This window comes from Arabidopsis lyrata, assembly GCF_000004255.2.
Source record: "Arabidopsis lyrata subsp. lyrata unplaced genomic scaffold ARALYscaffold_6, whole genome shotgun sequence".
NCBI classification, from domain to species: Eukaryota; Viridiplantae; Streptophyta; class Magnoliopsida; order Brassicales; family Brassicaceae; genus Arabidopsis; species Arabidopsis lyrata.
Window position 1 is genome coordinate 4681938 of NW_003302550.1, and position 23934 is coordinate 4705871.

At 37.5% G+C, this 23934-nt stretch overlaps 6 protein-coding genes across 7 annotated transcripts; 3 read left to right on the plus strand and 3 right to left on the minus strand.

Annotated features, from left to right (window-relative positions):
• Positions 1-3846: 3846 nt before the first annotated feature.
• LOC9309591 lies at positions 3847-5410 on the minus strand. The gene is made up of 4 exons (XM_002873477.2): positions 5109-5410; positions 4582-4761; positions 4420-4490; positions 3847-4332 (listed from the first exon to the last, which is right to left on the minus strand). The coding sequence occupies exons 1-4, from the start codon at positions 5292-5294 to the stop codon at positions 4077-4079; spliced, it is 693 nt and encodes a 230-aa protein (XP_002873523.1). The 5' UTR covers positions 5295-5410; the 3' UTR covers positions 3847-4076.
• Positions 5411-5670: 260 nt separating this feature from the next.
• On the minus strand, positions 5671-14206 carry LOC9309592 (probable glycosyltransferase At5g03795). Its single transcript, XM_021021342.1, has 5 exons — positions 13817-14206; positions 13097-13603; positions 7442-7572; positions 6720-7074; positions 5671-6508 (listed from the first exon to the last, which is right to left on the minus strand). Exons 2-5 carry the CDS (start codon positions 13595-13597, stop codon positions 5855-5857), a joined length of 1641 nt encoding a protein of 546 aa, XP_020877001.1. The 5' UTR covers positions 13598-13603; positions 13817-14206; the 3' UTR covers positions 5671-5854.
• Positions 14207-14253: 47 nt separating this feature from the next.
• LOC9309593 (mitogen-activated protein kinase kinase kinase 1) lies at positions 14254-15888 on the minus strand. The gene is made up of 2 exons (XM_002873479.2): positions 15217-15888; positions 14254-14960 (listed from the first exon to the last, which is right to left on the minus strand). Exons 1-2 carry the CDS (start codon positions 15673-15675, stop codon positions 14601-14603), a joined length of 819 nt encoding a protein of 272 aa, XP_002873525.1. The 5' UTR covers positions 15676-15888; the 3' UTR covers positions 14254-14600.
• A 111-nt stretch (positions 15889-15999) lies between these two features.
• Positions 16000-17347, plus strand: LOC9309594. Of its 2 annotated transcripts, none has more exons than XM_002871436.2 (3): positions 16000-16212; positions 16308-16491; positions 17061-17347. In XM_002871436.2, the coding sequence occupies exons 1-2, from the start codon at positions 16082-16084 to the stop codon at positions 16456-16458; spliced, it is 282 nt and encodes a 93-aa protein (XP_002871482.1). In that variant the 5' UTR covers positions 16000-16081; the 3' UTR covers positions 16459-16491; positions 17061-17347. The 2 variants fall into 2 exon arrangements, with proteins under 2 accessions (XP_002871482.1, XP_020877002.1); XM_021021343.1 differs by having other exon boundaries at positions 16308-16426.
• Positions 17348-17579: 232 nt separating this feature from the next.
• On the plus strand, positions 17580-19772 carry LOC9307553 (thioredoxin-related transmembrane protein 2). The gene is made up of 9 exons (XM_021021345.1): positions 17580-17844; positions 17908-17964; positions 18047-18116; positions 18214-18255; positions 18325-18398; positions 18782-18852; positions 18933-19018; positions 19122-19228; positions 19320-19772. The coding sequence occupies exons 1-9, from the start codon at positions 17653-17655 to the stop codon at positions 19380-19382; spliced, it is 762 nt and encodes a 253-aa protein (XP_020877004.1). The 5' UTR covers positions 17580-17652; the 3' UTR covers positions 19383-19772.
• A 630-nt stretch (positions 19773-20402) lies between these two features.
• Positions 20403-22717, plus strand: LOC9307554 (monoacylglycerol lipase). The gene is made up of 7 exons (XM_021021344.1): positions 20403-21129; positions 21217-21255; positions 21346-21416; positions 21519-21583; positions 21693-21782; positions 21856-21948; positions 22050-22717. Exons 1-7 carry the CDS (start codon positions 20750-20752, stop codon positions 22482-22484), a joined length of 1173 nt encoding a protein of 390 aa, XP_020877003.1. The 5' UTR covers positions 20403-20749; the 3' UTR covers positions 22485-22717.
• Positions 22718-23934: the final 1217 nt, after the last annotated feature.

The following is a 23934-nucleotide window of genomic DNA, read 5'->3' on the forward strand; positions in this document are numbered from 1 at the left end:
CTTTTAAAAAGAATGTGAAATTTCTAAAAAATCTATTTTTCTGGAACGGAAGGCTACTAATTTTGAAAATTTCTTCTCAAGACTAACTAACTAGTAATAAATAAATGATTCATGTTTTTTGTATTAAATTAAATGCTATAACCTAGTAGTACTTTATTTGAGCTACAAAAGTATTTTAATCAAAATAGTTTTTAATACGTGTCAATTTTCATTATGATATTATATTTTCTTCCTTATGCCCTTAATTTGGCCTTTACAAGATCGTTCAAGCTTTCTTTTTACTCATTTCAGAAATTGTCCTCTAGTTATGAATGGAGACATTCTCAATAAACGAAGCGGACCCACTTATATAAATAGAGGGAGAGAAAACAATTTTATATGTATTTAGTATTTCCTTTATTTTATTTTTTTGTCAATTTTATGTGTGTTTGTTTAGGCAGACGAAACCAAATATCAATATCTCCCGACTATGGTTTTATTAGGTGTACAGAGACTATAAAGTCGAAATTTTAAAAGAGGGTCCAAAATAAGCCTTTTGGAAAGAGGACCTTTTTTTATACAGGAAAGAGACATTTGTTTGCTTTGTGTTCTCGTCATTTGGTAAGATTTAAAGATATATACAAGGTCAAAAAATAAATTACAGTGTCAGAGTTCAATTATGAATATGCAATGCAGAACTCTCAGGTGTTTTTGGTAGATTGTTTGAACTCGGTGTAATTTGCTTACAATTTTTTTTAAAGAATTTGACTGGATATACATATACATATATATATATATATATATGTGTGTGTGTGATGGAATTTTATAGAAACCCAAGCCACAACTTTTTGTTTTTATATTTAGTATATAAAAATAAGGGTGATTTTGAAAAATACTCTGTTTTTGAGTTATACTTTGAAATATACCTTTTTCTATTTTTTTTAATAAAAACTACAATTATATATAAGATGACAATTTTGTTTAAATTTAAATTTAAAGCTATATTTTTAATAAATTAAAAAATGAAATTTAGAGAAAAATATATACTAAATTCGAAATAATATTAATCATGGTTATATATATTTTTAACACAAAAATAGTTTATTTATTTTGATATATTAAATTTTAACAAAATTATAAAGTCTATCGCTTAATATCTATCATATTATATAAAGAAAAAAATCTCCAACGTACGAAACACATTTTTTAACTAAACATATTACCAAAGTTTGTTTCAATTAACGATTCTCTTTAACATATTTTTGCAAAGTAAACAATTTTATGTTTTTTCAATAATAATGAATCATTAAAATCTGCACCATATGACTTAACAAAAAATAATGACTTAACATTGGTAAAATGCTATTATTCATTATTGTTCTTAAAAAATATTTAGGATAATGAATCTTTGGAACTATTAGTTATATAACATTCAAAGTTACAAAACAACATCCATGGTGAAAGACGAACATGATTTGGTCAACGGACACTTTGTAAAAATTAGATATTTAATTATTACCAATTAATTGATTTGATATTAAAAATATAGATCCTTTTGCTTCAATAAGATTTTTTTAGTAATTTTATAAATTTAAAAATTGTTTTTAAAAGAAAAACAAAAGAGGGTATTTTTCAAAAGTCTAAACAAAGAGAGGATATTTTTCCAAATTTACTCAATAATATAAGTATAAGTTATAAATTCAATTGCGGCTATTTCTTTCAAAAGATTGGCTGATATTTTTTTTTTCATTTATCGCCTCACATGAATTTTTTTTAAACGTTTTATACAAGGCACGATATGCTTAAGTTTCTTACAATTTGATTCATTATACCCGGTTCTATTTTAAGTTGGCATATCTTCGGACCATCCCGGTCCATTCCAAAACCACAGTGATATAATTAGACTTGAGGTAGTTTTATGGAGAGATTCATTGTGTTGTTTACAGAATAAAACACATTTATTTGAAGTTAGAGAATAACTATATGCCCTCCACATTCTTCTCTGACGAATGAGCATATAATTAAATTGCAGTTAATATCATGGTGGGTAGCTGTTTATTCCCCCTATTCAACTACTACTCAACGAGTATATGTACATATATATCACTATCTTGTGTATGTTCCATTTGAGAGACAAAAGATTGGCAGATAGAGAACATTGAGACACGTCGAGGTGTAGGACATTTACTACTCTCTTAACAGTTAACATGTTTTTGCTTTGGAGAGACTAGAGAGTCTGGGCAACGAAACACGCAAATGGTTATCGTTTGACCCATTAAAATCTTGAATTGCTAAATTTTTAATTTTATTTTTAATTAATATTGATCAATTGAAATGAGATTAATCTGCTTAAAAACATTCATCCGAGCTATCTTGGTTGATTTAACAACGTTATATATATGCTGATGAAAATACAAAAACGTACTGTATCGGTTAAGTTCAAAGCCCATTTTTCTGTATTAATGCAGTCGTTATTCGTATAATAATTTGGATTCGCATATGATAATACTTGTGAGTTATATATATATATATATATAGAACAAATATAAATCTCTTTATCTTCGATTGGGACTGACAAAAAAAAATTAAGATTCATGACTCGTTGTCATGAAGATTTTAGATAAATTTGAGATTTTGTTGGTTTTAGGAAAAATGGATCACTTGGCCCGTATTGTACAAAAATGTGTTTAAAAATCTAAAACACCGACAGGACTGTGTGATGGAGATCTGGAACAGGAGGACCATTAGCAAGCAGTTTCACATTATACGACCAAGTGTCAAGCGAGCTTAATTAGTTTAGCATATATACACAAGAGGACTCACTAGAAAAATAAAAACCTACTCTCTAGAATCAACATATATACACAAGAGGACTCACTAGAAAGGAAAAAAGAATTACAAACGAAAAAAAAAATCTTCTAGAATAAATATGTACTCACATATCAGTATTATATAAAGTCATATTGGGATTGACAATAATGTATGTGGAATCGTTTGATTGCTACTATTTATTTTTAAGATTGTTGATAGATCAGTGTGACCAGTCTTAAAAAGATTGCGACCAGTCCAGGTACTAATTCATTTATTTTTTCCGTTATAAATCATTATATAAGATCAGACCTTTCGATGAATTAGATCATTCTTCAGTTACTTTTTTCTAATCCATGACACACATATATAAATTATGACAGGGTAAAATGATGAAAAGTTAGAAAACATAAGAGACGGACAAAACACACAAAAGAAAACATGATCCTGACTCAAAAAGTACATCAAACATCAACAGTAAAAATTCACCATCACCATTTATTATTATTGCCCATTTCTAGTTTTTTTCTTTTTTTTCTTTTTCATCTACTCCAAATTTTTTGGCAAAGAAAACAAATCATTATTGAAAGAAGATATTCAGGGAAATTGAAGAAGGTATTGACTATTGAGTGCCTGACTGACTATTCGACAGCTTCAGTCCTGCTGCTTGTTTGTCACATGCAATTGCTTGTTTCATGATATAGCCACATGCACAGTGACTTTGATCAGTACTCTATGTTCCAAAAGGGTATTTTTAGAGGCACAAAAATCTTCTGAATTTTATTGGTAGACAACCTCTTCGGCTGTGTAATGAAAAAATTGTTCTGAGTCTTTTAAAGATGTTTAGAGATTAGGATGGTTTGAATATGGAAAATATTAATTAAAACTGAATATTTTATTGATTAAAATAACGAAAGAAATTTTAAAAAGTTTAGCTCCTGATTAAGAAAAGAGATGGCGAGAGAAACATTAAACATAGATTCTATAATCATTTTGAGATGAAACTTATTAAAAGAGATGTTGTGTCCATGAAAGATCAAATGATTAAGATAACTCATAGATATGAAAATTTGATCGATTCAACAGTTACTATTCCTATTTGACTAAAACTGTATCTCATGATTCTTTGCTTCTACACGAACAACTTTACACCGAACTATTGTGTCATGAACACATACTCAATCTGATCACTTATTCGATAAACACTAACAAGTAAATTAAAAAGTTCTTGACCTTATCAGCTATTGGATATTAATCTTCTCTATTCTCTAATAACAACTTTGTATGGTTTACACTTTTCTTCTCTTGTGGCTTAGGATGAAATCATCATCATCGTCGTCGTCATCATCAACGACTTTCTTCTTCTTTCTCGCATCTAATCCGTTGTTCTTGGGCGCAGATGTTTTTTGAGAACTCTCCGCTTTACTTGTAAACGTTGGTGCCGGTTTAGTCGGTGTCCCCATTCGAATTTGCTTCATCTTTCTCTGTTTTTTCTCAAACGCTCGCTTCGCCTTATCCGGAGACAACATACCATGTTCCATTAGCCTGTTCCAAACACATTCAATTTTTATGCTATAATGAGCCAAGAATAATGTACTCATCATAAAGACTTTTCAATAGTGTTTTTCTCACCAGAACTCAGCCATTTCACTCCCAGGTATTTGTTTCGATAATGATTCATAGAATATCCTCAAGGGCTCTCTCTGCAAATGCAAAAGACAGAGAAACCAAGAATCAAGAACATGATGATAAAAGAGAGATTTAATAAAACAATCATTAGAGATATCTTATAACCTCTTCAGGAGGATCAAACTTTTGTCCAGGTAATGAATAAACCTTCTTCTCTCTTTTCGCTTTCCCTTTCACCAAGCTCGCTGCTGCAGGTGTTGTTTTCGCTTTCCCTTTCGCCAAGCTCGCCGCTGCAGATGTTGTTGCCGTGGATTTAACTAAATTTACAGGTACTTTGGGCTTTGCCTTCACAAACGTTTTGCAGAAAATATGTTACAAGTTCGTCCTAGAAACCAAAATATCTAAAATCACGTCATAATGCAGAACTTCACGAAATGGTAAAAGGAATCTATCACCAACCCAATTTCAACTTCATCGTCAAATAAAAAGTTCGATCTACAACGAATCCAAGTTAACAACAAAAATAAGTCCTCAGAACTGATCACCAACAATGACCAACCAACAAATAGACGCACTGCTTTAAACCTAGAGATTGGCTTTGTCAAAATCAGGCTTTGAAGAAAATTTCGAAGAACCCAAATCAGAAACGCGCGATCGAAACTTAAAGACTCGGACTTTTCTCGATTTGATACCTCGGATTTCGCCGTGACGGTGGAAACAGAGGATCTGGGTTTGGAATCCGACATGATCGGTCTGTTAGAGGTCACGATCTTCTTTTTGTCCTTAATGGACGGATCGATCTTGACTCTGGAAGAAAGAGAAGAAGACCCATCGCGTGGCTCGCTCTTAGCTGAACTTGGTCTCGCCTGTGTCGCCATCAAAAGCTCAGATTAACCTGAAATTCAGCTCAACTAATTTTTCTCTGCTCGAAGAATCCGACAATGATTCATAAGAGATGCAATCTTCCGATTTAAGTCTTGCCGCTTTCATAGTTATGTAACGAAACGGTAAAAACGAACGATTTGCTGTTACCTTTTAACGGTAATTTAAAATTTACACGACAAATTCATTAATTGGAAAAAAAAAATTTAGGATAATTTTTTTATAATAAATTTTGTTGAATGATGAATCTTCTAAAATAGATAAATATAGAATTGTGTTAATTTAAAAAAAAAAAAACAGATTATTTTCTTAATTTTGAAATACTTTTATTGAATACTAGTTATAGTTTTTAACCTTTGAAAATCTTTCATAAGTAACAATGTATCTCTATTTGTAATCAAGTCCAATTGGCTATTATGTATCAGTAAATATACAATCTTAAGTTGATGTTTAAAGATTAGAAACACACAAAATTATAACTACACCAAATGGTATTAAATTGATGTAACAATACAAACCAGAACACTTTTGCCAAACCAGATTATATCAAATCTGGCTAAAACGTTTGAAAAACCCGGTTATACCAAACCGAGTGAAGAATCATATGAAATACATCATACCGAACCGGTTCACCATCATGCCACATGAAATGTTTTTGAACCTTCATAACCCTCTTTTGCATCTCCACGTATCTCCTCACCGGAATCGATATCAGAATCTTCCTCAGATTCGGAATCTCTTTCTCCGGCACAAACACAGCGAAAGATTCCCAATTCAGAATCTCAAGAAACGGTGGCACAAAATTATCAGAGATAATCACCGGAACGCAACCGTACAAAACCGACTCCACCACTCTAGGGCTATTCACCTCGTAACCTTTCGCGCAAACACAGAATCTGCTGCGTTTCATGTACCGGATGTAGGATTTGTGATCGATCCGGTTAAAGATCTTCATATCTGGCTCAGGTCTCGAAGACCATTGGTTAAGCAAGATGGGTCTAACATAACCGTGTAGGTTCCCGGCGAAAAAAGCGAGGATGGTTCGCTTGGAAGGGCGGTTACCTCCAATATTTCCGTTTGGGTTTTGTGACGAAGAGATTTTTGTTTCCGGCAAAGAGACATCTTTTCCGACCACAAAGTCTACTCCGACATCGGCGTTACAGAGTGATCTGATACAGTTTATGTACGGTCCTCTAGTCTCGGCTGGAGCCTATAACAAGTGTGTGAATTAAAAGCTTTAAAAAAAAAAAAAAAACTACATGATAAATCAGATCAATTAATTAAAATCTCACTGTATGAAACGCCAATTCAAATATATTTTCTTAATTTCTTAAAAAATATTTCCCTTCTTATAATGTGTAGATTTGCTTGTAAAACCAAACGTAAATGCAAACAAAAATCATTGGTTTTAAAGCACATACCCAGTCATGGCAAGCGGTGAAGAAATGATCGGAGCCACGAGTTCTATTCCAGAAAGGGTAGTTGGAAGCAATGAGATCGAGGTAGTTTTTAAGATATTTAACAAGATTTCTACGACTGTGAGAGTCATGAACGTAAAGTTTCTGTTGAAGAATTCTTGTACTGAAAGGCAAGTAGAATAGATGAGCTATGTTGGGATCTTTTGTCAAGAATCTATGGTTACTCTCCATTAGTTTCATAAACCATCCTTCTGACGCGTAAATCCCTTCCATTATTGCCTCCGGCTGATGGAAGATAGGTCTGTCTCCTTCCGAGTAGATGTACACTTTCAGAGTTTGTTCCATTAGCTCATAGCTCCTACAAGAGATAAATCATTTCAAAACCACTTGTTTATCCTTATTTAGTAAAAAACATGCATTATTCGGATTTGAATTTGGCACTGACAAATCGACAACAGTAACACAAAAAGTGATTCTTTCAAATTTAAATGTTGTTTACACTTGCTTTATGCAGTTCCAAATACTTTGTAAGAAAAAAAAAAAAAACACACACAATTTCATACTTGTGAAATTTTCCATGATTATGGTTTCAGTTTACCATAAGCACCAATAAAAAACAGTAAAATATGGTGCCCTCTTTTGAAAACAAAACACTAGCTAGAATTAGAGCTTTGATATCCTCTATCCTTAAATATGTATTAGATTGGTTTATACAAATGTTAGACCTTTTGAAGATGGATAGATTGTGGTAGAGAGGCGCATAAAGATTATCATCCTTCTTGAGCAAACCCACGTTTTTGATCTTGTCTCTTGCAGTTCTAAGCTCTTCGTCCACTTTTAATCCCCAACGAGGTGCCTATGAACATGAAAAAGGTAGAAAATAGGGAATGAACGAGTGTTGAGTAATAATGATAAGGTCCATCAATGCTACTATCGAAAGAGGAAGAGAGGAGAAGTCAACGTGGTCAATGCTGAGATACAGAATTCGTCACAGGTGGCAAGTGGTGACGTGGCAAGTGGCTAAAGGGAAGGAGCGAAGCCTTGGGTCGTATCAGAGGGTTTCAACTTCTCTGAGTCAATAAAAGGAGCCGTTGCTCATCTCTTTCATGGATGTTTTTTTTATGTGTTGTGTGTGTTGCTGAGCCTGCGTGCTAGCTGGGAATCGATCGTCATGAGATCGTTCCTTTAGATTCGTTTTGTAATTCTCTGTTACAGAAACGATCGTTGTTTTTTTTTCTCTGTTCACGATTTGTGATTAGAGTAATAAATTGATTTGGTTGATTCTCAATTTTCTGGGTTGTTGTGTTGAGATAGATCTAAACTCTATCATTGGTGCGGTGAAACTGGTTCGTTACGTGTGTTGATCATGGATCGCGATGGATCTGATGTGTTTGAAGAAGATACGGGTTCTTCTGATGCAATATATGTGCAGATGAGGAATTTGCGTTTGGGTTTTCAGGGTTTGTGTGAAGCGAAGGTGGAGACGGAGTCTAAGCTTGTGTCGTTGGAAGAGTTGCTCAAATCGGTGGTGAAAACGTTGGATCGTTTGGAGATTCACGCTGGAAAAAAAGTTGATAAAGGTGAGCCTTCCCGACAGTCGTTTTCGGGTCAGATTCTTCCCGATCTACACTCGTCAGAAACTCGATCTTCGGGGTTACCTCTGGAAACTCGCGATAAATTGTTAAAAAAAATTAAGATGCCTGTGTTTACTGGATCGCAGCCGTATGCTTGGATTTCACAGGTGGAGCGTTTTTTTCGGGTGGGTCGCTTTAGCGATGCGGCTAAGTTGGATTTGGTTTCCTTAAGTTTGGAAGGGGATGTGTTGAAATGGTTTAACTGGGAGGTTTCGCGTCGTGATTTTGGGTCGTGGGAGGAGTTTAAGAACCGTCTGTTGATTCATTTTGGTGGTACTATTGATGATGAACCGGGGAATAGACTATTTGCCATTAAACAGGTGGGATCAGTGGCTGCATACATCACTGAGTTTCAGGATTTATCTTCTCAGGTGATAGGGTTGGATGATACACACTTGGAGAAAATTTTTTATAATGGTCTTAAGCATGAGATGAAGGAGGTTATCAAAATGAAAGAGCCTAAGGGACTGCCAAATCACATTACCGCTGTGTTGAAAATGGAATCAAGCTCTTTTTGCAAACTGGTTAGTGAAACTGGTGAAGGAACGAAGCAACAAAGTCAGCCTATTCCTCCACCTGCACGGCCAGTGTTCACTTCCCATGCTCCTAAACCAGTAGGGATTCCTCCAAGTCCTTCTATTGGGAAGTCTCCAGAGAGCAGTCCAAAGCCTCTGGGTCGTCCTCGTATTCGTCACAATGATGCAGAACTTGACGCCATGAGGAGTAAAGGAATCTGTTTCAAATGCAAGGGAAAGTACTTCCGTGGCCATGAATGTCCAATGAAAGAGTTGAGAGTTTTAACAGTGGTGAATGGGTATGAACTTGAGGTGTTAGATGAAAATATGATTGAATGTGTGGAAGAAGAGCAACCTTTGGTGGCTGCAGTGAAACCTGAGTTGAGGACCTTATCTTTCAACTCTTATGTAGGGTTGCATTCACCAAAAACAACTAAAATGGTAGGTTTTATGGGCAAGACCAGAGTGATTGTGATGATTGATTGTGGGGCATCGCATAACTTTATCACTCCAGCAGTGGCATTAAAATTAAAACTTACCATTCAACAAGATTCAGGTCTTGAAGTGCTGCTTGGTAATGGTGTCACTGTTCAAGGAACAGGAACCTGTCGTGACGTTCATTTCCGGTTGTCTGGTGTTGAGTTCCTCCAGGATTTCATCACACTGGAGTTGGGGAGTGTTGATGTCATCCTTGGGGTCCAATGGCTGGAAACCCTGGGGAAATGTGTGGTGGATTGGAAGTTACAGGAATGGTCTTTCTTATATGGAGGGCAGCCAGTGCTATTATATGGAGATGCTACCCTTCATGATTCACCATTGTCCTTGAAAACATTGTGTGCACCTCCCTCTGTTGGACGTTCAAGGGCTCAATTAGCTGTGCTGAAGAGTAGTGAGCCTCCAGCTATTGTTCCTCTTGTTCCCTCAGCGGTAGCAGAGTTGTTGCACCGTTATTCTCAGGTTTTTGCACTGCCTTCTGGATTACCTCCTTTCCGAGGCCAGGATCACGCTATCAACCTCTTACCAGGTGTCTCCGCTATCTCTGTAAGGCCATATCGCTATCCACATGCCCGTAAGGAGACTATGGAGAATTTAGTGGCGGAGATGCTGACTTCAGGAATCATTAGACCAAGTACAAGTCCTTTTTCTAGTCCTGTTTTGCTAGTTAAAAAGAAGGACGCTTCCTGGAGGTTTTGTGTTGATTATAGAGCCCTAAATAAGGTGACTATTCCAGACAAATTTCCCATTCCGGTGATTGATCAGTTGCTAGATGAACTACATGGGTCTACCATCTATTCTAAGCTGGATTTACGATCAGGCTACCATCAAATAAGAATGAAACCCGAGGATGTGGCTAAGACTGCATTCCGGACTCTGGAGGGGCACTATGAGTTCCTCGTAATGCCTTTTGGCCTTACTAACGCCCCGGCTACCTTTCAGGCTCTCATGAACAAGATATTCAAACCTTACTTGCGCAAATTTGTGCTTGTATTTTTTGATGATATCTTGGTTTTTAGTGACGATGTTGCTTCTCATGTGGAGCATTTACAGTTGGTGCTGCAGTTGTTGGATGAGCATCAGTTGTTTGCCAACATGAAGAAGTGTTCATTTGGAGTGTCACAGGTTGAATACTTGGGTCATATTATCTCTGCTAAGGGAGTGGCTACAGATGTTACGAAGACTGATGCAATGCGTCTCTGGCCAACTCCTGTTACTGTCAAGCAACTGCGGGGGTTCTTAGGCCTAACTGGTTATTATCGCAGGTTTGTTCAAGGTTATGGCATGGTGGCCAAACCATTGACAGATTTGTTGCGCAAAGATCAGTTTGAATGGTCCAATCAAGCTCAGCAAGCTTTTGACAAACTGAAGATGGCGATGATTTCAGCTCCTGTCCTTGGCTTGCCTGACTTTAGTAAACAATTTGTGGTGGAGACAGACGCGTCCGGAGTGGGAGTAGGCGCAGTGCTGATGCAAGGTCATAGACCTTTGGCCTACTTTAGCCACGGGTTAACACCAAGGGAGCAACTGAAACCGGCGTATGAGAGAGAGTTAATGGCCATAGTGCTGGCAGTTCTTAAGTGGAAGCATTACTTAATTGGCCGTAAGTTTGCAGTTCATACTGATCACCGAAGTTTGAAGTATTTGTTGGAGCAAAAGGAGGTCAGTCTTGAGTATCAACGTTGGTTAACTAAGCTAATGGGGTTTGACATGGAGATTTACTATAAACCGGGTGTGGAAAACAAAGCGGCTGATGGGTTATCAAGAGTTCAACAACCAGGGATCAGTGTGTCATCTGCGGTGTTGTTAGCATTGACAGTACCAGTGTCCCTACAGCTACAGGATGTGTACAAGGAAATTGAGAGGGACTCTCATATTCAAGCTGTCGTACAACAAGTGTTAGTGAAACCAGAAAAACAGGGTCATTATCAGGTTCATGATGCAAAATTATGGTATAAGAAGAGGTTGGTTATTCCAAAGGATTCTCCATTCATCAAGTTACTTTTACAAGAGTTCCATGACAGTAAGTTGGGTGGTCATGGAGGAGTTCTCAAGACAAAGAAAAGAATACAGGAGAGTTTCCATTGGGAAGGCATGCACAAAGATATTCAAAAGTATGTGGCAGAGTGCTCTATATGTCAGACACATAAAACTTCAACTCTTTCTCCTGCGGGTTTGTTGCAGCCTCTACCAATTCCAACACGGATATGGGAAGATTTGTCACTGGATTTCATTGAGGGACTTCCAAAATCGGGTGGCGTGAATGCTATCTTGGTGGTGGTTGATAGATTCAGTAAGTATGCTCATTTCCTTGGTCTGTGTCATCCTTTCACAGCCTTGGATGTAGCTACCAAGTTCTGTTGTGAGATCATTCGGCTTCATGGGGTTCCTAAAACACTGGTTTCAGATCGGGACAGAGTGTTCTTGAGTTCAGTATGGAAGGAGACATTCCGTTTGGCGGGTACACAGCTCAACTTTAGCACCGCATACCATCCACAATCTGATGGCCAAACTGAAGTGTTGAATCGTTGTTTGGAATCTTATCTACGGTGTTTTGCTTCTAGTCATCCGAGAACCTGGTTTAAGTATTTGCCTTGGGCTGAGTTTTCATATAACACGTCCTTTCACACTGCTTTGAAATCAACTCCCTTTCAAGTGGTTTACGGGCGTGAACCTCCGCAGCTCCTACGTTTTGAACCAGGCTCCACCAACAATGTTACCTTGGCAGCTCAGCTACAAGAGCGGGACGAAATGCTGGCCAGAATCAGAGTTAATTTAGCTCGGGCACAACAGTTGATGAAGAAAAGTGCTGATCTGAAGCGCCGGGAGGTGGAATTCGCAGTAGGTGACTGGGTTTTTCTGAAATTACAACCATATCGTCAGCAATCAGTCTCGCGCCGTGTTTGTCAGAAGTTAGCAGCGAAGTTTTTTGGTCCTTTTGAGATTGGGGAACGCATCGGCGCAGTCGCCTATCGTTTGAAACTACCAGTGGAAGCTTCAATCCATCCGGTGTTTCACGTGTCGCAATTGAAGGCAGTTCTGGGTCCACACCATCAAGTGCAAACAGAGTTACCTGTCCTCTCCGACACAGAGGAATCAGTTTTGCTACCGGCGGCGATTTTGGAAGTGCAGAGTAACGCGACGGGTAGCCGTGAATTTCTGATTCAGTGGACGGGTTTTCCGGAGGTTGCGAATTCGTGGATGTCGTCAAAAGATTTTGTGCAGCAGTATCCCGATTTTAAGCTTGAGGACAAGCTTATTTTTCCGGCGGGGTGTATTGATAAGGTCCATCAATGCTACTATCGAAAGAGGAAGAGAGGAGAAGTCAACGTGGTCAATGCTGAGATACAGAATTCGTCACAGGTGGCAAGTGGTGACGTGGCAAGTGGCTAAAGGGAAGGAGCGAAGCCTTGGGTCGTATCAGAGGGTTTCAACTTCTCTGAGTCAATAAAAGGAGCCGTTGCTCATCTCTTTCATGGATGTTTTTTTTATGTGTTGTGTGTGTTGCTGAGCCTGCGTGCTAGCTGGGAATCGATCGTCATGAGATCGTTCCTTTAGATTCGTTTTGTAATTCTCTGTTACAGAAACGATCGTTGTTTTTTTTTCTCTGTTCACGATTTGTGATTAGAGTAATAAATTGATTTGGTTGATTCTCAATTTTCTGGGTTGTTGTGTTGAGATAGATCTAAACTCTATCAAATAAGAAATTGGAACTTAAGGTAAATCATTTCCATACAAGTGAATTTTTTGGATCGTTATGACGCTTCAATATCATTTTGTTCATCTGTGTTATTGATATGACAACTACTGGTGGCTTTTTTGTGCTCCTATGGGGATATTTCTTGTGGATTTGAGGAATCCTGGGTTGAAGAGAATGCAGAGAACTTGCGGTTTCATTGCTTCTTCTACTTTGTCCAGAAGCTTCTATTTTGGGAGAATCATTCAGAAACTTGTGCTCAGAACTCTTCAAAACCTCCGAAGTGATGTTGTTATATGGTTTAAGCTCGGTGGATGCTTCTTGAGATGCAAGAAACGTTTCATTTTCAGTACTTTTGGTTGTATCATTGGATTCTCTGTATTCAGAAACAGTGCCGTTTCCAGGTGAAACAATAGATAGTACTGGAGCGAGCTCGAAATACTGAAGGCCTGAAACGAAGGCAACAACCAGAACCATGAGAAGAACAACTCTACATGTTTCCACTTGGCTTAGAAACCGCAAAACCCGACTTCGATCCATCACAACCTGGAAAAAAATCACTACCTTAGAATTTCAAGTGAAATAAATGGATCTCTTCTTCCTGATAATAAGTTTCAGAAAAACAAGAAATGTTTTGTCTAGTTAGCCCTTTACAATCCAAAGCTAGCTAAATACACCAACTGTGACTGATACATGACTTTAGGCTAAAAGTTTATGTATTAACGAGGATGGTTCCAGAAACATAACTTGATCACTTACAGATACATCAGATAAGAGCTTGAAATGTTTGTTGATATATGGAACTGTCGAATCTGAGCGTTTTTTCGAAGTTTCTTGGATTGATCATCAGGAGAGGAGGATTCAGACAAATAATTAACAAGCAAAGAGACAAGACAAGGCAATCGATGGCTTTAAATTTGGTTCAATCAAAGTCTTGACTAATTATGTATTTTAGTAGAAATTTTGTTTTGGATTGATAGGCCAACAAGGTATGATAATAACTTTTCTCAGATTATCAGAAGACACCCCCTTAATTATCTATGTTTGATCAATTATGACCCATAGTTTATTTTTCAAAAGTAGCCTCTGTTTTGTTTTTTCTACTTTTATTTTTCAACATTTAAACCATAGCTATGATAATATTACCCAGTCTGTTAACAAAGTACTAAAGTGTGTTAGTTGTTGACCACTAGACCTGATTAGTACTGTATATTTCATGAACGTGGTAACTTACACGTACAATCCAAGAAATTGTTTAGAGAGCTCTCAAAACAATGAATGTATAATATACAAATTCGAAGTTTGATGTATATAATTTCAGTGTCAGCGTTTGCGTCCCGCAGTCTCCTCCGCCACATGATCCAAGCATCGGAAGTTGCGAATTTCTGTGTTTCCCTAAGAGAAATTAAATCCTCGGCATCATCGGTTTTTTTTTTTGTTTTGTTAATTTAATATTGTTGTTGTTAAATGTACATCATCTTGTTTACAATTATACTAGTATTAACAATTAAACAATCACATAACACTAAATCCTTTAACTTCCTCAACATGGCCGTTGGCTCGTGCCAACCCCATCCTCCACTTCCTCATCAACGTAAGGAGCTAGATTCAAGTAACAATTACCATGGCAGTTCTCGTAATTACCACCAACATTAGGATTTTTACTAGATCTATTGGCTGGCCACCGTGCACGACATACCACGCAGATGCCCGGCCGCCGTCCACGACTCCTCCTCCACGCCAGCATGCATTCTTCATGAACCTTGTTCTTGCAGACTCTGCACTTCACCACCACGATTTCCTTCTCCTCACCTCCACCATTTTCACCGTTTACGTTTTTTGTGGCGTCAATATCGTCTAGACATATTGGACATGTTGCCGGCTCTTCGTCCGCCTCATTTTCCTATTCAAGATAACAAATGATATATGCATGTAAGATATTGTTATATCTACCTAAAAGTAAAGTAAAACTTGAGTTAAACATGATTATTTTAGGGTAAGCAAAAAAAAGTAACCATATAAATTATATGTAAACGATTTAGATTTCTATATGTTTGTTAAGTGATGTAAAAACAAAAAGAACATATATATTTGTTTAGATATACTATCATGTAAAACGACTTAGCCAAATTTTTTCAACAAATATTGTAGAAGACTACCATTTTACTGGTGGAGGATGCATTAGTAGTATAGCCGGGTTGAGAAGTGGCGGCTGAGAAAAGCTGAAGAAACCGTTGCTGGAGGCGGAAACTGGCGAGGCAGTCAGGCCGTGTCGGGGCAGAGAAGAGACGGAAGAGTAGACATGGCCGGAGTCTCCGTTGCCTGAGACACTTGTCGTCGAGAGGAATTCCAAGAACTCGAATTAAGACAAACAAGATGTGTTTGCACGGCTTCTTACGGTCGGGACAAGTGCAAGTAGGTGTGGCCATTAGCGTCACGGTGTAGACGTTACACGTTGCACCGAGAACGTGAAAAGTTCCGGCATTTGGACGGTGGAGAAGACGGATCCGGTGACGGAGAGCTCGAAGTATCCTATCTGCAACCGGTTGAGCAAAGAAATGCCGTTGGTCACGGTTACTGACGAACGGAGATATTTGATTGGATCCGACAGATTCCATTATTGTTTTTAAGAATTCCGTTACGGCAGTTGAAGATTATGCGAGATATGTATTCATGTTAAGTATATAGGTACAGTTACTTATACATACACGTCATGTATTTATGTGGAGATTCTTTGTATGAAACGTTGGCACACGTGTGGAATAACGGCGACGTGTAGGAGATCACAAAGTCGGCGTTACACGGAAGGTAAAGTTTAATTGATCAAAAAATGAAACTATTTTAGACGTCGTGTGGTGTTTTGGTAGAACTGTAGCACATCCTGCCGTTTCTTTGTCATTGACTTTTGTTTGATAACGTCGTCGTTTTTGGTTAAACCTCGAAAAAACCCCTCTCTCTTTTTTGCTCGTAGTTAACCTAGAAATCAAAATCTCAGCTTCACATTCGTTTCGTTTATCCGACAAAATGGCTTCTCGATGTCGATCTTTGTCAAAACCAGCGTTGTCTGTGTTTAGATCTGCAATGAACAAGCCCTCTCTTCGTCCCAAATCGGCTTCATCATTCCTCGGCGTCCCTCCTTCGCCTGGACTTTCGAGGTAAAGCAAATTTGAGTTGGAATTCGTATTCGTGAGTTCCCGATTGATGTAATTCGTAAAGGGTTTGTTTTTGTTTTGATTTTGACTTTTGATAGGCCAATTGCTCAGCTGGGTTCGCTTCAATCGTTGCTTCCATTGTATAGTGCGGTGGCTTCAGCTAGATTGACTTCATGCCTCGGTATCGATTCACAGAATTCTAGGTCATTAGCTCAGGGTATGCTCTGCAGTGCGAATCCAGGAGTTTGATATTCTTCCAAATGTTTTGTGTTTAGTATATCTGTAAGCAATCTTTTTTTTTTAACTCTTTGATCTTTGCATTGCTTTGAACTTACATGTTGTTTACTCTTGGTATCAAATCAGAGCTTTGATTCTCATATTTAAGAATCTGTAGCAGTGGTATATAGTCTGGAAATTGCTTTGATTGGATAGTTCTGTTAAACTTTGATACCCATCTTTGCAAAATTGAGTATTGACGCTGAATTCAGAGAGTTGTCATAGTCTCATAGATATCTGACTTTTGGTTTGATCTTGCTTTGCCATTCATTTCAAAATTGTGCAATTTCGCTAAGACTATTGCGGTTTTCAGAAATATTGTTTAGTGTACTATTATTAGTGTTTGCAGGGAGATAGATTCTTTGGTCACATATAGGTTCTTGCTTTTGAAAGAATTGTTTTGGCATAAAATTTTTTGTATTGGCTTGAAGATTAAAGATACCATGTTGGTGTTACTCTTTCTTGATCTTTTCTTCTTTAAACTTCTTGTAGTATTGATTGGAAACAACTGAAAGAAGTATGTGTTGATGCCACATGTGCTAATGTATTTTGGTCTCTCATGTTTTTTTTTGCAGAGCTTGGCTTAAGCGTGCCTCGATAACGAGACCAGACTCGAAGAAAATGGATTCGTTTTGAGATCAGATTCTCCGCATTTTAGCTTTGGTGGTCTAATTCAGTCACTCAGATCAGTTTTCTGTTTTCAGGATGATAAAACACCTCTTCTTTCATTACATACAATTAAGCAACACAATTTCTTTTGGAACTTCCATGTTCAACACATGAAAAGATTGAACAATAACAGTCTCTTGTCTATGTCATTGGTGTTCCCAAGTTATGGTTTTTAGTATTCGATTATTGCCTAGCTTTTTTTCTTCCTAATTGTGTTATTCAAATTTTGATTCCTTATTAAAATGAAAAATGCCTATGCAATGTGATTATTGAGCCAAAACAATTAAAATGAAAAATGCCTATGCAATGTGATTATTGAGCCAAAACATGTCCAAAATTCTGTATCAAGTATATAAACGCCTTGCCGTTTCTTAATATGTAAAACGACGTGACGTCTGCTGTGTTTTCAAACAAACTGTTACATCAGAGGCTCAGAGCCTCAGACAATCAGCCAAATTCGCAGCTCTTCAACACGGAGATTCGTCGGAGATAGCAAAAATGGAGAAGAAGCGCGAAGGAGTAATCGAAGGAATGAATCGGATCGTATCAGATCCTTACTATTTCCTCCATTTCATGGCCTTCTTCTCTTACCTTCCGATTCGTAGCTCCGCCGCACCGTACACTTCTCATCGACTCTTCGACAGAGAAATCCAAGCATTTCTAGCGTTTCTTATGTTTTCCGCCATTAAGGTTTGAAATTTTGCTTAAATCTCTTACTTCTTTGCTTCCTGCTTTATCGATTTCGCTTTGTAGATGGTGAGGGAAGAAACATGGGAAGCTTTCGTTGCGGATAGTTTACTCTATGCTAAGGTAACTCTAGCAGATTTCAGATTCCGAATCAAAATTTATTTTTCTGTCACTCTATGCTAAGATACTCATTTTATTTGCCCAGATCTTTCTCATTGCGGTTTCATTGGTTATGGATTATCGAGTGGCGATCTGGTTTAGTGTCATATTTTCAGGTGAGTTCAATTTCTATATGGGAGATGCAGATTTGAATGTTGATTGATCTAAACGCTTCAATCTTTCTAAGTTTTATTTGAATGTTTCCTTTTACAGTTACATATCTATTAGCTCAACAACCAGCATTTAGTAAACTAGGTATGGGAAGATTCTTCAAGTTCTTGCTTTTCTGGAATTCTTGGAATCGAAAGTTGTGTGTTTTTGTAGGAACTGCGAAGAAGCTTACACCTATGCAATTGGAGGATTTGTTATCAGATGGGAGCACAACAAAATACTGGTTGGTACGTGGCAACTTGGCTTTATCTTTTACTTGATAATGTTGTTGACCTTTCCAAATTAGTGAGGTTGTGATTTTTGATGATACATTTTAATATTTGATAAACCAAGGAGTAGTTTTTGGGTAATGAAATGATTTTATTGCATAGCTTTTCCACTCAGATTCCGGTAAGGCATTATGTCTATGAAGCTAGATTCATTCCCCTTACTATTGTGACATCAATTTTTTTTTTTTTTTTTTGGTTCGGTGTTAAACCAATTAAGAAACAGAACTGATATGCAACAAGCAACATCTTAATTAGTGAAACAATATATTTAACTGAAAATTGGCTCCAAAGGGTACTGTTGTAGCTATTTTTATGATGATGTGCTTTCACACCTTTTGCAGATAGAATTCTTTGCATGTAGTTCATCCAAGTGTGTTCGTTCTAGCCGTTGCTTTCCTGAGCTCTCCATCACGTAAGCTTTGTGTAAAGAAAAGACCCCAGTTTAACTGTTTGTCTAAAGATACACGCTCACCTCATCTTCCATTTCTTCAGGTACTCGAACAATCTTTTGTCTTTTGGAACTGTCGATCTTGGACTTTTCCCTAATACTGCGGCAAAGTTTGGAATATCTCTTGCGGGTAACAGTCCTTCACGAACTCATTTATTTGCAGTTTTTCTCAAACTCAAAAACACAATTAGCCTCTGGGGTGAAAGCAACTGATGTAGTGTATTCGTATATAGGTGGAATGTCTCAGCTTCCCACATACATATTGTTTGAAAAGGGTGTCGAAGTTTCTCGGTTCCCAGACTTTTATGTTGACGCTGCACCTTCTTTACCCATAACCAAGGTTTACATGCTTCTACATGACTAGCTAAAAAGCAGGTTTTTCAATGGCTGCATAGAGGTTTTGATGAAATCCCTAATTGTTGATGTTGCAGAAACTATTGTGTCAACATTTTGAGCTTGATCGGCTTCTGCTCGACTATATAAACGGATCATAGCTGGAGAAAACGAGTTAACTGATATACGACTATCTGGCTTCTCCTGCAAGAGCAGTATGAAGTTATGAACACAACACATCAACGCACCATCGGACTATCACATTCGTATGTTTATTATTCTCTTATAGTGGGCATTTTTGGTGAGTCTCGCCAGAGAAAAAGGACAGATTATATTTTAGTGCTATAGAGAGAGAAGATTCTGTTGAAATTTTATGGGGCTTGAATTTCGACAAAGAATTCTTGAATAGGATGGTAATGAAATCTCAATTTCTGACTTTTAAATTTAATGCCTTTCGTTTTCATAGACTTTTAAGACTTGTCGGAACTCCTACGTCTCTTATGTACTTCCTATGTCCATGTGTGGACTAAAATTAACATCAAATTCGAACACAAAAAAAGTCACAATAATACTCTACACATGGATACGAATTCATATGATATGAATTAATGATGGATCGTGCGGCGACTACGTTCCCAAATATCGTGTGTATCATATCTTTTACAGTTTTACCTGCCATTTAATTTCCGCAAACAGTCCAAAATTAATATGTAGTGAAAGCAACAACTAATAAGTACTAGTATGTGATAAAAGCATCGTTTTCTATAAAAGACGTGTGATTAAGAGTTAATGAACAAGAAAATCATACACTTGGTAAAGGTGATGCCACTAGGCAGAGCCTGGTCAACATGTTCCAAAATCCCAATTAAGTCATTAATTAATGATTGATTAATCCCTTGGCTCGGCTTGTTTCTACACTTTCGTCTCTATCGTTTTATTTTGTTTACATATAGTATAAGTATAATAAATACACGATCATATGAAGATTCGTATAATAAAATATAAGAATGTGTCTAAATCTAACTAATCATATTAGGCATACAAATTTATGTAACGAAATAAAATGGTATAATATTTAATTTTTAATATAACCAAAAAATAAAAAATAATTCAGTTTCTCAAAACGCGGTTTTTGAGCCGAGTCGCGAGTAAATTAATTAAAATCATTAATGTCGTAAGTAACGGACCATATCTCCAACTCATCAACGGTTCCCGACCGAACTCTCGCAGAAACACCGTATCTGCACCGTCCAAATTTATGACTTGACCGCTCAACAACATTACTACATGATCTCGTTAGTTCAACAACCAATGAAATATAGCCACGTAGTCACTCACACGATCCTCCGTCACTGCATCAGATTAATGAAAACTTCTTTTTTTTTTTTGTCGTCTTTTAACTCATTGAAGTATTCACCCCTATAAATGGAGTCCCACCATTTCCCCCAATTTTTCTGACATTTTCTCTGTTACACGTTTTCTTCTTCAATTTTTATTTTTACGATTTGTGTTTTTGATTTTTCCGGCGATGGCGTCAACTCCGGCGGATATGGAACAATTGACATCAGGCGCGAGCAATCGGATAATATTTATCTTGAGAACGCTAAGGAAGTGTCTTGTCTTCGTTCTCTCTCTCGTCCTTTCTCTTCTCCTTATTCTTCGTCTCCGTCCTCGTCGCCGTGTCTCGCCTCTTTCATCGCCGGAGGAGGAGGCTGTTCCGGCTCCTTCGAGGCGATGGAGGCGGAAGATGGCGTGGAAGCTGGAGGAGGAAGATACGGCTAGACGTCGTTCGTTAGCAGAAGGCGTTGAGATGGCCGGAGATGGAGAGATCTCTTGTTCGTTGTTTTATGGCCGTCGTGGTAACGCTTTATTCTCTCGGTCGTGGTTGCCTATTTCCGGCGAACTTAGGTAAGCCTTTCGATTTTTGCATGCACAAATTAGAATTCTCCGATTAAGTTGTTTATCTATCAATTTTGAATTTGTCTGTCTCTTCAGGGGGATTTTGATTATTATCCATGGATTGAATGAACACAGGTGAAAAAAATCAATCTTTTTCTTTTTTTTTTTGGTCTCTGTATTTCGATGAATCCCTAAATGAATCTGTGAATTGTTATTAATTTGCAGTGGAAGATATTCTCAATTCGCCAAGCAGTTGAACTCTAGTAATTTAGGTGTATACGCAATGGACTGGATTGGTATGAAGACAAGCTTGTTTTGTTTTCTTTTCGTTTTCATATTTGTTCTGAAACTGTGGGTCTGAACAGGTGGCAATATGTTTGGTCCATAACTGTAATTAGGTCACGGTGGGAGTGATGGTTTGCATGGTTATGTTCCTTCTCTTGATTATGTTGTTTCCGACACTGTAAGTTCACAATCTTATAAACATTACTTTTTGGAGATGAAACTAGAGAAATGTTCCATTTGAAGTTGCTGATCTCTGGTGATTTGGTGTCTTGATTTGAAATCTATAGGAAGCTTTCTTGGAAAAGATTAGGTCTGAGAATCCGGGGGTTCCGTGTTTCCTCTTTGGTCATTCTACCGGTGGAGCTGTGGTTTTGAAGGTACCTTTGAAGCTCTCTTCAGGATTTCATTGTTTAGAGTGTCCTGATTTATGGTATACTTTGTATTATATAGGCAGCTTCATCTCCCTCTATCGAAGATATGTTAGCCGGTATTGTCCTAACATCGCCTGCACTTCGTGTCAAACCCGCTCATCCCATTGTTGGGGTAAGTCGTCGTCTTCTTTGCAGTATTTAAGTTAGATGGTTTTCTCATTCTCGGCTGGAGAATTTAGTAGGTTATCCATTAACTTATATGTTTCATTGTAGGCAATAGCTCCAATCTTCTCATTGGTCGCACCAAGGTTCCAATTCAAAGGAGCAAACAAGAGAGGCATTCCGGTCTCAAGAGACCCTGAAGCTCTCTTAGCCAAATACTCTGATCCGTTAGTCTACACTGGTCCAATTAGGGTCCGAACAGGGCATGAGATTCTTCGCATAACAGCTTACTTGACCCGGAACTTCAAATCTGTTACAGTGCCTTTCTTTGTTCTCCATGGTACAGAGGACAAAGTCACTGATCCACTAGCTTCACAAGACTTGTATAATCAGGCTGCATCAGTTTTCAAAGACATCAAACTCTATGACGGTTTCTTACACGATCTTCTCTTTGAACCTGAGCGTGAGGAAGTCGGTCGTGATATCATTGATTGGATGATGAAGCGGCTTGACGATGTTAACGGATCAGCAGCTGGGATCTGGTAAAAGATCAAAGGAGACATCAGAGGTCTTCATCTTCTATAGATAGTTGTGATACAAATGGTGTGATTGTAAAATCAGAAACCAAGTGTAGGAGATACATATAAAATGGGTTTAATCTATGAATTGTTTGATTTTTGATATTCGCTGTGACGATCTTTTGGGCCTATTTTGAAGGGCATTGTTGCCCATTGAGCCTATATGGCTATTATATGTAAATATATTTATTTTTTATTTTTTGGGCAATGTAATATGTATATTTATCAATGTAAATTTGGGTGGATTTTTTCATTTTTCAAATTTAAACTCAACTAGTCGTCAATACAGTTAATTGCTGCAGTTTAGAGCTCAAATAGGAAGTAGAAGGGCAAAAATACCATAAGAAGAAGATTCAAAATCCTGCAATCTCTTGTTTGTGCCCAGAGATCCGTCAAGAAGCCCATCGAAATCCCCATCACGCCAACCGAACCTGGGTCCGCTTGGAATCAGAGGGATACGATCCATATGAGACGATGATCCACAAAATGGGCCTCGAAAATTTGAGGTCCAATACAAATGTTTCACTAAACTGTGTGAAGGGTCGAGCCTGCTAAGAAGGATAGTCACTCTGTTTCAGGTAGTTTGAAACAGAGGACAAAGAAAAACAGTAGAAAAAGAAGGGAAGAAAAAAAAAGGAAAGGCAAACAATGCATAGCTACGACTACGAGCTTACGATTCAGAGTTCCGCTAACTCGAGTACCCATTCTTGAATTGGTACAACCTTCGTCCCCAGAAATGCTGCTTGCACCAACACACTCCAGCCATGATTAAAACAGTTACGACGATACCTAGAAGAACCAATACAAGAATCAAAAAATTAATGTTGAACTTAGAAATCTCAGGAATCAAATTAAATATATATATATATATATATATATATATATATATATATATATATATATATTAGGATACATTTCTTGGCCTGAGCTCCTCTCTTGGACAAGACAGTCTTCTGCTGCTGCCCCTTCTTTGCTACACAAGGTTGCGACTCAAGCTATTATCTACAATGTTTGGCGTCAACGGAACAATGTGCTCTTCAATGACAAGCGGCTTCCTCCTACCATTATCTTCAAGATGCTTGACCGGGAACTGCGCAACATCATCACTTCAAGACGGCGAAAGAAGCGATGGCGAGACCTAATGCTTCTTTGGTTCCGATAGTTTTTCAAATTTTTCCTAATCTATTGTAGCCTTGTTTTATTTTTTTGCCTCGGCTACTCTTCTTTTAGGTAATACTCTTTTGTAATGCCTCTTCTTCATTTATATGATATTTACAATCTTAGCAAAAAAAAAAAAAAAAAAAAAAAAGAGACTTCCATACTTTAGAAATTAGATGATAATCTTTTCAAAAATGGACTTTGATGATATTATAGTTCCAGCTTGATACAATTATTTTATTTTAATTTATTTATATTAA